The 16,523-nt window shown below is 37.9% G+C and overlaps 1 protein-coding gene across 4 annotated transcripts in view; it reads left to right on the top strand.

Moving 5' to 3' along the window:
* The window catches only part of cacna1bb (calcium channel, voltage-dependent, N type, alpha 1B subunit, b), a 439,095-nt gene that overhangs the window by 325,391 nt on the left and 97,181 nt on the right, over positions 1 to 16,523 (top strand). For all 4 annotated transcript variants that reach the window (XM_061980760.2, XM_061980758.2, XM_061980759.2 and 1 more), the window contains exons 26-30: positions 43 to 139; positions 5,907 to 6,067; positions 7,985 to 8,134; positions 10,916 to 11,117; positions 16,048 to 16,212. In XM_061980760.2, the coding sequence (XP_061836744.2) occupies positions 43 to 139; positions 5,907 to 6,067; positions 7,985 to 8,134; positions 10,916 to 11,117; positions 16,048 to 16,212 (775 nt within the window). The remainder of the gene's footprint in view (positions 1 to 42; positions 140 to 5,906; positions 6,068 to 7,984; positions 8,135 to 10,915; positions 11,118 to 16,047; positions 16,213 to 16,523) is intronic.

The raw sequence follows: 16,523 nt of genomic DNA, 5'->3' as shown, positions 1-16,523 counted from the left end.
GCTGTACATCTCAGAGATTTACTGTCCTCTCAATCTCCACAGAGGGACAAAAGGCAAGGACATCAACACCATTAAGTCCCTGAGGGTCCTCAGAGTCTTGCGGCCACTTAAGACCATTAAACGTCTTCCCAAGCTGAAGGTACAGTCATTCAATCACTCAGCGGGATCATTTTTTTTTGCACGAAATAAACGCGGCAGTTTTGCACCCCAAGATTGTGGTGCAGATAAATCTCGGATTTGTGTGTTTTGATAAGACTTAAGTAAAGATCAAATCCAGTAAGACTACTGGACCATTCCACCAAACGGTGCTTGTTGTACCTCAAATAAGCTTGCATTTCTGTCTAAATCTGATAATACACTTTTTGAAATGCTCCAAATGAGGACTTGTCCGTCTCAGGTAATTTTATTTTTGTACAATGTTCTAAAGCAGGGGTGTCAAACGGATGACTTTGCTAAGTATAAAAATGAACCTGAAATTTTTGAATGAGAGAAACTGCTGTTCTAAATGTGTCCACTGGATGTCGCAATAGCAATTATTTGTATCTTTGTAGATTATGCTACATATGTACAAAATAAACCACATGATGTCGAGGAAAATTATCAAACTACATAAATAAAATACTGTAATTCGATTTTTTTCTATCTTGATGGATTGAAAATGAACACCAATGAGTTGACCGATGAACATTATCACATAATTTATTCAGAAAATATAAATAACGACAACTAAAGATAGAAAACTATTAGCCGCAACTTGTAAGTGTAAAAAAAACAACAACAACAGTATAATTTGTAACATTTTCAGAATGTGCTTGTTCTATTTTTAAACAAAGAAAACAATCTAAAGTTGTCTTTATTTTTAAGTTATCGTGCCGTGATTTTACCACTTGGGAGTAGATTTTATCGATCTAAAATGAGTTTGACACCCATGTTCTAAAGACAAATATGTCTCATTTGAGTTACAGACTAAAAGTAACAGACTGAGTTTTTGGCATAAAATTAGCAAATACACAAAATATACCCACATGGCATTTATGCTAATAGCACAGTAAGCACATTACAGTGGCTTAACTAACAAAAACAGTTTTTTTTTATCCTGTCATGGTTGAAATATTATCAAATATATAGACTAAAAAAGTTTAATAAAACTGTATACAGAGCATCTGTGTAATACAATACTGTGGACTTGTGATTTGTGAAATATTCCACATTTTTGTAAAAGGTAATTATTATTATTTATTCATTTTAGAAAATGAAATTAAAGTGTAGTTGGAAAAAGGCATAACACATATGAAAAAAAACATATGTGACTTATATTGGTTAGATTTGATGGTGAATTCTCATTTTAGGAAGGCAACACATGTTATTTCTTCAGTGTAATCACTTCTTCTGCTTGTATTTTAAATTATGTTAATTGAAAATGCAATCAAATTAAAGTGCAATACATGTTGGTTGATTTAAACAAGAATATTTCCCTGTTACACTGTACTATTGTACTGTAATACTGTATTTCCTGGGGTACTCAAATGGCACTGATTTGATGGCATGTCTTTACTGCCATCTGGTGGCTCTTATAAAAAGTAGGCTGGCTGTATATGAACATACTGTACAGTAAAAGCGATACTGTATACTGGAATACCTTCAGCTTTAATAACGCCAATGGTAGATACTATCTTAATGAGGCAGTAATTTGGATCTACATTGTGGATATGGCATCACAATTAGATAGATAGATAGATATAACTTTATTGATTCCTTCAGGAGAGTTCCCTCAGGAAAATTAAAAATTATCACTAATATCAAAAATTAAGATGCTGGAAAAGTGCAAATAGTAGCAACAATTGATGGCTTTACTAATGACACAGTTACAGTGTATTGCAAAAACGTACACATTACAATGAGATTACATGTACATACATGCATATATTCACGATATATTTGTTACACACTGTATATGCAGCTATGCTGTCTCAAAAATCCATTGTATACATGTTTTGTAAAGTAAGTAAGGTAAAAAATGTGTTTTAACACAACACATATTTTGTAACGTAATATGTGTTGTATATCAACATGTTTTAAAACATAACTCATCTTTGAAACGCAACACATCTTAACACGTTTTGCGACGTAACACGTTTTGACGTAATGCATGTTTTGTAGCCAGCACATGTCTTGTAATGTAACGCATGTTTTGTAACATAACATATATTATGTAACTAACACATTTTGCAATGCAACACTTTTTGAACGTACTACACATTTGTAATGTTTCCAAACGCAACAGATTTTATAACATAACCTGTTTTGTAATATATCAGGTGTTTTGTAAAGTGACATGTTTTGCGAAGTAACGTGTTGTAATGCAACACTTGTTTTGAAGCGTAACAGGTTTCTAACATAACACATTTGTAAGGTAACATTTTTGTGGAAGTCGCTTCCTAGCAGTTCCACTGTAGACACGGCACATGAGCCAAGCGTGCGTTTTTTAACAAAGTTTTTAATGTACATACGTTTTTATCAAAAAAAACGTTCTCCCGCAGAACGTGACTTTTCAGTCACGTCCGTATCCTCTCCCTCTCCTGCTCCCAGCCGCTTACTGTTAAAGACAACAGATGATTAGATTAACACGTACCACCTGTGAAATCTAATCACTTGCCAGCTGTGTCTCGCCATCAGCACTGCCACGCCCCTGTCTGATGGTGCTCTGTCCTCAGCACCATGGACAGAGGCGGTGACCTTTGCTCCTGCAGACAGCGCTGGCCATATCTCCCTCCACAATGTTTTTGGACCTAACGCATGTTTGCTAACTTACCCGTGTTTTGTAACGTCAGACGTTTTCGTAACATAACACATATTATGTAACTAACGCATTTTGCAATGCAACACTTTTTGAACGTAGTACGCGTTTGTAACGTTTCCAAACGCCACACATTTAATAACATAAGTGTTTTGTAAAGTAACTTGTTTTGCGAAGTAACCTGTTTTGTAATGCAACACATGTTTTGAAACGTAACAGGTTTATAACATAACACATTTGTAAGGTAACATGTTTTTGGACCTAATGCATGTTTCCTAACTCACCCGTGTTTTGCAACGTCAGACGTTTTTGTAACGTAAGGCATGTTTTGTAGCATAACATGTATTATGTAACTAACACATTTTGCAATGCAACACTTTTTGAACGTAATACACGTTTGTAATGTTTCCAAACGCCACACATTTTATAACATAACGTGTTTTGTAATACATCAAGAGTTTTGCAAAGTAACATGTTTTGTAATGCAACACATGTTTTGAAACGTAACAGGTTTCTAACATAACACATTTGTAAGGTAACATGTTTTTGGACCTAACGCATGTTTCCTAACCTACCCGTGTTTTGTAAGGTGAGACGTTTTTGTAACCTAACGCATGTATTGTAACATAACACGTATTATGTAACTAACACATTTTGCAATGCAACACTTTTTGAACGTAATACACGTTTGTAATGTTTCCAAACGCAACACATTTCATAACATAACATGTTTTGTAATACATCAAGTGTTTTGCAAAGTAACATGTTTTGTAATGCAACACATGTTTTGAAAAGTAACATGTTTCTAACATAACACATTTGTAAGGTAACATGTTTTTGGACCTAACGCATGTTTCCTAACTTACCCGTGTTTTGTAACGTCAGACGTTTTTGTAACCTAAGGCATGTTTTGTAACATAACACGTATTATGTAACTAACACATTTTGCAATGCAACACTTTTTGAACGTAATACACGTTTGTAATGTTTTCAAACACCGCACATTTTATAACATACGTGTTTTGTAATATATCAAGTGTTTTGTAAAGTAACATGTTTTGCGAAGTAACATGTTTTGTAACACAACACATGTTTTGAAACGTGACAGGTTTCTAACATAACATCTTTGTAAGGTAACATGTTTTGGACCGAACGCCTGTTTCCTAACTTACCCGCGTTTTGTAAAGTCGGACGTTTTTTGTAACGTAATGCATGTTTTGTAACATAACACATGTAATGTAACTAACACATTTTGCAATGCAGCACTTTTTGAACGTAATACACATTTGTAATGTTTCCAAACGCAACACATTTTATAACATAACGTGTTTTGTAATACATCAAGTGTTTTGTGAAGTAACATGTTTTGTAATGCAACACATGTTTTGAAAAGTAACAGGTTTCTAACATAACATATTTGTAAGGTAACATGTTTTTGGACCTAGCGTCTGTTTCCTAACTTACCCGTGTTTTGTAACGTCAGAAGTTTTTTGTAACGTAATGCATGTTTTGTAACACAACAAATATAATGTAACTAACACATTTTGCAATGCAACACTTTTTGAACGTAATACACGTTTGTAATGTTTCCAAACGCAACACATTTCATAACATAACGTGTTTTGTAATACATCAAGTGTTTTGTAATGTAACATGTTTTGCGAAGTAACATGTTTTGTAATGCAACACATGTTTTGAAACGTAACAGGTTTCTAACATAACATATTTGTAAGGTAACATGTTTTTGGACCTAACGCAATGTTTCCTAACTTACCCGCGTTTTGTAACATCAGACATTTTTGTAACGCAACGCATGTTTTGTAACATAACATGTTTTAGGAAAAACACTGTTACCTAATACGGTTCTTTTTACTCGTAACGAGTAATGTAATGAATTACTTTTACTTGTACGTACAGTACAGGCCAAACATTTGGACACACCCTCTCATTTCAATGAGTTTTCTTTATTTTTATGACTATTTATCTTGAAGATTGCCACTGAAGGCATCAAAACTATGACACCTGTGAAGTGAAAACCATTTCAGGTGACTCATCGAGAGAATGCCAAGAGTGTGCAAAGCAGTACACATAGCAAAGGGTGGCTATTTTGAAGAAACTAGAATATAAAATATGTTTTCAGTTATTTCACCTTTTTTTGTTAAGTACATAACTCCACATGTGTTCATTCATAGTTTTGATGCCTTCAGTGACAATCTACAATGTAAATAGTCATGAAAATAAAGAACACACATTGGATGAGAAGGTGTGTCCAAACTTTTGGCCTGTACTGTACATAACAGCGCCGTTACCGATGTGTCTGATGTAACATGACACGCTACTTATGATGTGGTTGTATGTCAACAAGACAGTGTCAGAAGCACAGCAAGTTGAATGCAGAAAGTAACTTTTTATTAATGAAAGCAACAACCAGCACCACACTAAAATGAATTTGAAATTAAATAGGGAGAGGCAACATCACACAGCAAACAACGTGTAAGCTAAGTAAACACATTTCTACCACTACTACAAGGGATTAATGGACATCAAATATTGATTGAAGTGACAAACTTGCAGTCCTACAATACCCAGTTCTTGGACAAGGAAACACGACTATGGAAGCACATTCAATCTCTTTATTAACCAGTGCTAACACAATCCAGTGAAAGGTTTCAACAGAGCTGACGTCCCAAACTGCCGTTGCCTAGCCTACAAACACAGCTGACCTAAAACGTTGCTTAAAGCAAGCTCTGGCTCAGGCCGCACGTCACTTGGCAACAGGCACCGCCTTTTAAAGCCCTCCACACTCAAACATACCGACACGCACACTCTGCTCTCATGAAACATCTCTCAATGCATATGCCAAATTTTTGAAGTTTTTTTAAAGTAAGTAACACATTAATTTTTTCCCCTAGTAATTTAATATATGTATTAAAGATTAATTACATTTTTAATTCAATTACTTTCTTGGTAAAGTAACAAGCAAGTATAACTAATTACTTTTTAAAAGTATTGTAGTGTTCCAAACATATAACATGTTTTGTAACGCAACACATGTTTTGTCATTTAACGTATTTTGTAACGTAATGCCGCCATGATGTCTCTTTTCCAGGCGGTGTTTGACTGTGTTGTGAATTCCCTGAAGAATGTCCTCAACATCCTAATCGTCTACATCCTCTTCATGTTCATCTTTGCCGTCATCGCTGTGCAGCTTTTTAAAGGAAAATTCTTCTACTGCACTGATGAGTCCAAAGGTTTAGAAAAAGACTGCAGGTACATTTTCTACTTCCTCTACTTTCTGTGTGCTACTTTTCATATCAACATAATTAATATCTATTTATTTACCCATCCATCCATCCATCCATCTATACATCTACTCAAAATCAGATCAGGATCGGAGGCCAAAAATTTTAATTGTGACATCCCAAAGTTTGCACCTCCTCCTTCCAATATTGTGTTCTAATAATCAGAAAATATTTTGCATAAACATGAAGACAAACATGCTTAACGGATTGTGCTCGCTATTTTGCTCATTTAAGGAACGCAGACCTCTGCGCACAAGCTTAGCAGATCATTTTTGTGTGCTATCAAGTTTGCATGTGTTTTACAAAACCCAAAACCGGTGAAGTTGGTACGTTGTGTAATTAGTAAATAAAAACAGAATACAATGATTTGCAAATCCTTTTCAACTTATATTCAATTGAATAGACTGCAAAGACAAAATATTTAATGTTTAAACTGAGAAATTCTTTTTTTTTTTAAAATAATCATTAACTTTACGTTGCAAAAAAGTTGGCACAGGAGAATTTTTACCACTGTGTTACATGGCCTTTTCTTTTAACAACACTCAGTAAACATTTGGGAACTGAGGAGACCAATTTTTGAAGCTTCTCAGGTGGAATTCTTTCCCATTCTTGCTTGATGTACAGCTTAAGTTGTTCAACAGTCCGGGGTCTCTGTTATCGTATTTTAGGCTTCATATTGCGCCACACATTTTCAATGGGAGACAGGTGGACTACAGGCAGGCCAGTCTAGTACCCGCACTCTTTTACTATGAAGCCACGCTGTTGTAACATGTGGCTTGGCATTGTCTTGCTGAATGGATGGCTTGGATGGCAACATATGTTGCTCCAAAACCTGTATGTACCTTTCAGCATTAATGGTGCCTTCACAGATGTGTAAGTTACCGATGTCTTGGGCACTAATACACCCCCAAACTATCACCGATGCTGGCTTTTGAACTTTGCACCTATAAAAATCCGGATGGTTCTTTTATTTTTTGGTCCGGAGAACACGACGTCCAGTTTCCAAAAACAATTTAAAATGTGGATTCGTCAGACCACAGAACACTTTTCCACTTTGCATCAGTCCATCTTAGATGAGCTCGGGCCCAGCGAAGCCGGCGGCGTTTCTGGGTGTTGTTGATAAATGACTTTGGCTTTGCATAGTAGAGTTTTAACTTGCACTTACAGATGTAGCGACAAACTGTAGTTACTGACAGTGGTTTTCTGAAGTGTTCCTGAGCCTATGTGGTGATATCCTTTTACACACTGATGTCGCTTTTTGATGCAGTACTGCCTGAGGGATCGAAGGTCTGTAATATAATTGCTTATATGCAGTGATTTCTCCAGATTCTCTGAAACTTTTGATGATATTACGAACCGTAGATGGTGAAATCCCTAAATTCCTTGCAATAGCTCGTTGAGAAATGGTGTTCTCAAACTGTTGGACAATTTGCTCACGCATTTGTTCACAAAGTGGTGACCCTCGCCCCATCCTTGTTTGTGAATGACTGAGCATTTCATGGAAGCTTTTTTTAGACCCAATCATGGCACCCACCTGTTCCCAATTAGCCTATCCACCTGTGGGATGTTCCAAATAAGTGTTTGATGAGCATTCCTCAACTTTCTCAGTCGTTTTTGCCACTAGTGCCAGCTTTTTGGGAAAAAAATAACAAAGATTTCCAGTTTGAACATTAAGTATCCTGTATTTGCAGTCTATTCAATTGAATATAGGTTGAAAAGGATTTGTATTTTGTTTTTATTTACGATTTACACAACGTGCCAACTTCACTGGTTTTGACTTTTATATTACACAAAACAAACCTTTGACAACTTTTAATTTTTCAGTCACATTTGTTTTTCTTCCTTGATTCCAATTGGACCTTTTTGTGATTCTGTCTCTCTGCAGGGGTCAGTTCCTGGACTACGACAAAATGGAAAATGGACGCGACGTAGAAGCTCAGCCCAGAGAGTGGAAGAAATACGAGTTCCACTACGACAACGTTCTCTGGGCCTTCTTAACACTTTTCACTGTCTCCACGGGAGAGGGCTGGCCTCTGTAAGTCAGAATCACCATCCTGTGCACTTTAATGTATGATCATTTGTGTTTCTCACAGGACTGCAATCTATTTGTGGCATTGACTTGAGAGCCTCGGGCAATTATTTTGACACCAGGGGCCAAATTTAGAGAATATCTAAATATATATCTATTTTTAGGAACACTAATACAAAACCTCACAATAATGTCTGATTGAATGCTGAAAACGTTATGACAGACCGCCTTAAACGGAATGGAATTTTACATTGTTTTACTGAAAAATGTCTTATTAGGCTCCAGTGTTGCTTGTTTTTACGTTAGAGCTTTTATCCAATCAGAATTCAGCTAGCTTCTTGCCAGCGCTGTGTGAATTCTGCCGGATAGACAGTTGCGATAGCCAGTCAGATCACGAGTTGTTGACAGTAGCCCATCCAGGTAGCCATACGCTAAACCTGACTGTGATTTGATTTTCACTTGTCACTCCCAAGTGAGAATCCAATCACAAGTTGTAATTTGCGAAAACAGGAAGGGACACCAGAGCCATACCCGGCCAGCAGAGAAATGAACGGTTCTCACTTTTTTCTAACTCACAAAGAAAAACTTCAAATATTTTATTTATTTGTTTTTCCACATTTAATATTTTCTTTACAATTATTTTAATCTTGACACTACCATGTCAGAAATGTTTTAAATAGAGATGTCCGATAATATCGACCTGCCGATTTTATCGGCCGATAAATGCTTTAAAATGTAATATCGGAAATTATCGATATCGTTTTTTTTATTATCGGTATCGTTTTTTTTATTTGTTTTTTTATTTTTTCTTATTAAATCAACATAAAAAACACAAGATACACTTACAATTAGTGCACCAACCCAAAAAACTTCCCTCCCCCATTTACACTCATTCACACTCATTCACACAAAAGGGTTGTTTCTTTCTGTTATTAATATTCTGGTTCCTACATTATATATCAATATATATCAATACAGTCTGCAAGGGATACAGTCCGTAAGCACACATGATTGTGCGTGCTGCTGGTCCACTAATCGTACTAGCCTTTAACAGTTAATTTGGCTAATTTTCATTAATTACTAGTTTCTATGTAACTGTTTTTATATTGTTTTACTTTCTTTTTTATTCAAGAAAATGTTTTTAATTTATTTATCTTAATTTATTTTATTATTATTTTTAAAAAGGACCTTATCTTCACCATACCTGGTTGCCCAAATTAGGCATAATAATGTGTTAATTCCACGACTGTATATATCGGTATCGGTTGATATCGGTATCGGTAATTAATTCCGGACAATATCGGAATATCGGATATCGGCAAAAAAGCCATTATCGGACATCCCTAGTTTTAAATACTGATGCGGGTTCATGGATTTTTAAATGTGCCGAAATATAGCCTGTTTTGTACACTGTTGATGTGTTTCAATGTACAGTAGTTTCTGTATAGCATTTCTCCAGCTGTGGTCATGTGGTGACATAAATGATGGTATTTTGAGGGTATTTTAAGTAGGACATCACTGAAGGCCTAGGTGGGAAACACACAGCCCGCCACTGCGTGAAAGTAATGAAACTAGAGATGTCCGACAATATCGGACTATAAATGCTTTAAAATGTAATATCGGAAATTATCGGTATCGGTTTCAAAAAGTAAAATGTATGACTTTTTAAATCGCCGCTGTACAGAGCAGTTGCGTCTCCCAGTCATACTTGCCAACCCTCCCGATTTTCCCGGGAGACTCCCGAATTTCAGTGCCCCTCCCGAAAAACTCCCGGGGCAACCATTCTCCCGAATTTCTCCCAGACAACAATATTGGAGGCGCGCCTTAAAGGCACTGCCCAATCACATAATATCTACGGCTTTTCACACACACAAGTGAATGCAAAGCATACTTGGTCAACAGCCATACAGGTCACACTGAGGGTGGCCGTATAAACAACTTTAACACTGTTACAAATATGCGCCACATTGTGAACCCACACCAAACAAGAATGACAAACACATTTCGGGAGAACATCCGCACCGTAACACAACATAAACACAACAGAACAAATACCCAGAACCCCTTGCAGCACTAACTCTTCCGGGACGCTACAATATACTCCCCCCCCCAACCCCGCCCGCCTCAAACTCCTCATGCCCTCTCAGGGAGAGCATGTCCCAAATTCCAAGCTGCTGTTTTGAGGCATGTTAAAAAAAATAATGCACTTTGTGACTTCAATAATAAATATGGCAGTGCCATGTTGGCATTTTTTTCCATAACTTGAGTTGATTTATTTTGGAAAACCTTGTTACATTGTTTAATGCATCCAACGGGGCATCACAACAAAATTAGGCATAATAATGTGTTAATTCCCCGACTGTATATATCGGTATCGGTTGATGTCGGAATCGGTAATTAAGAGTTGGACAATATCGGAATATCGGATATCAGCAAAAAAGCCATTATCGGACATCTCTAAATGAAACACTTTAACTTCACAGTGCCAAACTTTGGACAATGTCAACAAACAATGGTAATTGTACAAAATTAAATTATTATAAAGTATTCTTCTTGTAGCTGTTATGCTTCTGAACCTCCCGAGTACTCTCTTCACATAATCCCGGACTTTGCCAGAATGGATTATCGACACTCCGTAAACTGCACAGTATCTTTCAGTGAGACTTATCTCTTATGTCAATTTGTGGAAGGTTTATTGAGAATCAACTGGATCATATCGTCTTCTTGGTTGGATGACAACGTGTGCAAAATGTGCACGAGACAAACATATCCTTCCCTTCCTTGCAGGGTGCTGAAGCATTCCGTGGACGCCACCTATGAGGACCAGGGCCCCAGCCCGGGGTTCCGCATGGAGACGTCCATCTTCTACGTGGTCTACTTTGTGGTGTTCCCTTTCTTCTTCGTCAACATATTTGTGGCCTTGATTATCATCACCTTCCAGGAGCAGGGAGACAAAGCTATGTCTGAGTGCAGCCTTGAAAAGAATGAGGTGTGGAGCGTTGCATTTTCTCATGCTATTATTTCCTTAATTGCATACAATGAGAGAGCATTTCTACACACTAAAAAAATGCTGGGTTGTTTTGATTTTTGGGTTACATTTTGGAGTTATTTTTATGAAGAGCAATCCATGTTTTGGGTATGTAGGTATTATTTTAACTAAATTTCTGGGATTTCCAAACAATGAACCACTTTTGGGTTGTTTTTCAATGAGTAACGCATTTTTGGGTAAATTGTTTTTTTATTTATTAAAAAAGGTACTTTTTTCTTCAGGGGAATTTTATTAAGGATTAATCTAACTAACATTATTTACAATCACACATCTTATATACATGAAAATATTTGAGCATGCTGTATAGAACTACTATTGTCATAATACGTGTTTGTTTAGTTTTTGACTCCCTCAGTTCCTGTTTTTGAGCACACCTGGGTTTGTGTTTTAGTTGCCATGACGGTACAGCTCGGTTGGTACAGTGGCCGTGCCAGCAACTTGAGGGTTCCAGGTTCGATCCCCGCTTCCGCCATCCTAGTCACTGCCGTTCTGTCCTTGGGCAAGACACTTTACCCACCTGCTCCCAGTGCCACCCACACTGGTTTAAATGTAACTTAGATATTGGGTTTCACTTTGTAAAAGCGCTTTGAGTCACTAGAGAAAAGCGCTACATAAATATAATTCACTTCACTTCACTTCACTAGATTGTTTTCACCTGCCTCTGATTAGTGTTCGGGACGCTCACCTGCTCCTGGGCACTAATCAGAGAGCTACTTATTCCCTGCTTTTCGCCACACTCAATCTAGCTTTCTTGTTTTCTTAACAGTTACGACGGCTACTAATTTGATTCCTGAGCTAAGCGTCGTCTTTTTGTTTACATGCTAAGCTTTCTTGTTCGCTATTCCGTTAGCATCCCGTGCTATCGGCACGCTGGTGCTCTTTTGTTTGTATCCTGCATGATTTATGGACACTAAATCATTTCCTTACCTGCACTTTGCCTCCAGAGTCCCGTCTGCATCCTGGGAGAACGATCCACGCAGTAAAATGCGACCCCGACTATGACCATACACGGCAATTCTTGTAAAAAAAAATGTCACTCATACCTTGCTTTTGAGTATATTTTAATGGAATAAAAATAATTTTGATCAATAGTTGAGAAGGAGTTGGACAAACCAGCAGTAAAATGTATGGATGTCCGATAATGTCTTTTTGCCGATATCCAATATACCGATATCAACAGATATATGCAGTCGTGGAATTAACACATTATTATGCCTAATTTGCACAACCAGGTAAGGTACTTTTAAAAAAAATTATTAAAATAAGATAAATAAATTTAAAAAAATTTCTTGAATAAAAAAGAAAGTAAAACAATATAAAAACAGTTACATAGAAACTAGTAATTAATGAAAATTAGTAAAATTAACTGTTAAAGGTTAGTGGACCAGCAGCACGCACAACCATGTGTGCTTACGGACTGTATCCCTTGCAGACTGTATTGATATATATTGATTTATAATGTAGGAACCAGAATATTAATAACAGAAAGAAACAACCCTTTTGTGTGAATGAGTGTGAATGAGTGTAAATGGGGGAGGAAGGTTTTTTTGGGTTGGTGCACTAATTGTAAGTGTATCTTGTGTTTTTTATGTTGATTTAATACAAATAAAAAAAACAAAAAAACGATACCGATAATTTCCGATATTACATTTTAACGCATTTATCGGACATCCCTAGTAAAATGTATAATTTTTGACCAACTATTGGGTCAAAGAGTATGGAGCCCCTAAAGGGACATGGATGTTTGCGAGATCTCGCAATACTTTTTGCGAGATCTCGCAAAAAGTTTTTTTTCCTATGTCAGTGAACCGGAAGTAAAACAGACACAGTACCCATTACGACGAGAAAGCCCCCTCTTTCACTTATGTTCAAGCCATGTCTACGTGCAAGAACAGATTTGATGTCTTTACATGTTAGGCCAATACTAAAATAGAAATCAATAAACTTCTCCCACGGATGATGGGTAGGCTCCTCCATCGCTTTGTCTGTTACACTTCCGGTTCACCATCACTGTGTTTGTTTTACTTCCAATTCACTGACATAGGTGTCATGATCCGTGGCCCGGATCATGTGTTGTTATAATCTGTTAGTTTTGGATTCCCTTACTGTTTTTGTGCACCCTTGTTTGTTTTTAGTTTCCATGGGTGCTTATTGTTTCCACCTGTCTCTGATTGGTGCTCGGGACGCTCACCTGTTCTCCCGAGCACTAATCAGACGGACTATTTAATCCTGCCTTTGCCGGTCAGTCGAACGAACTCCGCAGTAAGCTGCGGGGTTCGTTCTCCCGGGATGCAGACAGACCACTCCGGACAAGGCGTGCAGGTAGGAACATGATTTAATCATCAAAAAATAACGTGTAGTACCAAAAACTGAAAACAAGTAAAAGGGATGTGTGCCGATCGCACGGGAAGCTAAGGAAAAAACTTAGAGCAGGAATCATGAGCTAGGAAACACGAAGACCAAATGTAACAGGTTGCATATAGCAAACAATGAAGCCAGGCCGACTGACCGACAAAGACAGGATTAAATAGTCCTTCTGATTAGTGCTCAGGAGAACGGGTGGACGTCCCGAGCACCAATCAGAGACCGGTGGAAACAATAAGCACCCATGGTAACTAAAAACAAACAAGGGTGCACAAAAACAGTAAGGGAGTCCAAAACTAACAAAATATAACAACACATGATCCGTGGCCCGGATCATGTGTTGTTATATTCTGTTAGTTTTGGACTCCCTTACTGTTTTTGTGTTTTTAGTTACCATGGGTGCTTATTGTTTCCACCTGTCTCTGATTGGTGCTCGGGACGCTCACCTGTTCTCCAGAGCACTAATCAGACGGACTATTTAATCCTGCCTTTGCCGGTCAGTCGAACAAACCCCGCAGTAAGCTGAGGGGTTCGTTCTCCCGGGATACAGACGGACCACTCCGGACAAGGCGTGCAGGTAGGAACATGATTTAATCATCAAAAAATAACGCGCAGTACCAAAAACTGAAAACAAGCAAAAGGGATGCGTGCCGATCGCATGGGAAGCTAAGGCCTGGCTTCATTGTTTGCTATATGCAACCTGTTGCATTTGGTCTTCGTGTTTCCTAGCTCATGATTCCTGCTTTAAGTTTTTTCCTTAGCTTCCCATGCGATCGGCACACATCCCTTTTGCTTGTTTTCAGTTTTTGGTACTTCGCGTTATTTTTTGACGATTAAATCATGTTCCTACCTGCACGCCTTGTCCGGAGTGGTCTGTCTGCATCCGGAGTGGTCCGTTCGACTGACCGGCAAAGGCAGGATTAAATAGTCCCTCTGATTAGTGCTCGGGAAACAGGTGAGTGTCCCGAGCACCAATCAGAGACAAGTGGAAACAATAAGCACCCATGGTAACTAAAAACAAACAAGGGTGCACAAAAAACAGTAAGGGAGTCCAAAACTAACAGAATATAACAACACATGATCCGGGCCACGGATCATGACAATAGGGAAAAAACATTTTGCGAGATCTCGCAAAACATTTTTGTCCCCTCCATGTCCCTTTTGGGGCTCCGTAAAGAAGCGCTAAATTGCGCAACCCAATAGTTGGGTCTGAAATAACCCAACATTGTAGTGAGCATAACTCAGCTTTTGTGTGAAACACATTCAACCCAATAGTTGGGTTATGAATCAACCAACATTGAGTTAGCAGAACTCAACTTTTGGGTTAAATAATTCAACCCAATAGTTTGGTTGGGAATAACCCAACATTAAGTTATCACAGGGGTCGGCAACACGCGGCTCTAGAGCCGCATGCGGCTCTTTAGCGCCGTCCTAGTGGCTCTCTGAAGCTTTTTAAAAAATGGAAAAAGATGATGATATTTTTTGTTTTAATGTGGTTTCTGTAGGAGGACAAACATGACACAAACCTCCCTAATTGTTATAAAGCACACTGTCAGCTTCACGGATTCGAGTATTTGGCGAGCGCCGTTTTGTCCTACTAATTTTGGCGGTCCTTGAACTCACAGTAGTTTGTTTACATTTATAACTTTTCTCCGACTTTCTCGGACGTGTTTTATGCCACTTCTTTTTCTGTCTCATTTTGTCCACCAAACTTTTAAGGTTGTGCGTGAATGCACAAAGGTGAGTTTTGTTGATGTTAATGACTTGTGTGGAGTGCTAATCGGGCATATTTGGTCACTGCATGACTGCAAGCTAATCGATGCTAACATGCTATTTAGGCTAGCTCTATGTACATATTGCATCATTATGCCTCATTTGTAGCTATATTTGAGCTCATTTAGTTTCCTTTAAGTCCTCTTAATTAAATTTTTATCTCATGACATACTATCTGTATGTAATATGGCTTTTAATTTTTTGCGGCTCTAGACAGATTTGTTTTTGTATTTTTGGTTCAATATGGCTCTTTCAACATTTTGGGTTGCCGACCCCTGAGTTATCATAACTCAACTTTTTGGTTAAATAATTCAACGCAAAAGTTGGGTTGAAAAAATTAACCCAGAATGTTAAAATAACTAAAATAAGGGGTTAGTCCTTTTCTGAAGCAGCAGTTGGGTTGAAATTGGGTTATTTTTTAACCCAACATTTTTTTAGTGTGTAGCATGTTGTACTGCAAATATGGAAATCCAAATGCATGCCGCTTATGTTTGACTGTTCCACGCTAACAAACCGATATCCTAAGTGAGATTTGTTTCCTGAGCTGTAAGACTTCATTCACATTGAGGCTGTTTTGATTGCATTTGTAGTCTCATCATTTTTAATGCACCAACACTTATACATTCCTTTTAGTGCAAGCCAGTTGCCTCTCTTGTTTCTTGTTTTAATGATAAGATCCCAGCTCGCAAAAACCTAATGTATGCATTTTGCTTCTGTTTTATCTTCTAATCAGAGGGCTTGTATCGATTTTGCCATAAACGCCAAGCCGTTGACAAGATACATGCCGGAGAACAAGCAGTCCTTCCAGTATAAGATGTGGAAATTTGTGGTGTCGCCGCCGTTTGAGTATGCCATTATGACTTTAATTGCCCTCAACACGGTGGTGCTGATGATGAAGGTGAGATACAAAATACAGAAACAAACCTGACCTCCCTTGGAAGCAAAGGAGAAAAACATAGACATACACAGCAGCAACATTAGGTGCACCTGCAGCATGTACTTACTAGGGTTGTACGGTATACCGGTATTAGTATAGTACCGCGATACTAATGAATCATATTCAGCCTCTGAAAAGTACTAGCACCCCCATTGTCGTTGCTGGTTTACGAGCAGAGGAGCATGTTCGGCAGCGCACAATCACGGAGTATTTACAAGCAGACACAGTTTGTAGACAGAAAAGGGAGAACGGACGCATTTAGGCTTAAAAAC

This window comes from Nerophis lumbriciformis, linkage group LG20, assembly GCF_033978685.3.
Source record: "Nerophis lumbriciformis linkage group LG20, RoL_Nlum_v2.1, whole genome shotgun sequence".
NCBI classification, from domain to species: Eukaryota; Metazoa; Chordata; class Actinopteri; order Syngnathiformes; family Syngnathidae; genus Nerophis; species Nerophis lumbriciformis.
This window is presented reverse-complemented; position numbering and strand designations above follow the sequence as displayed.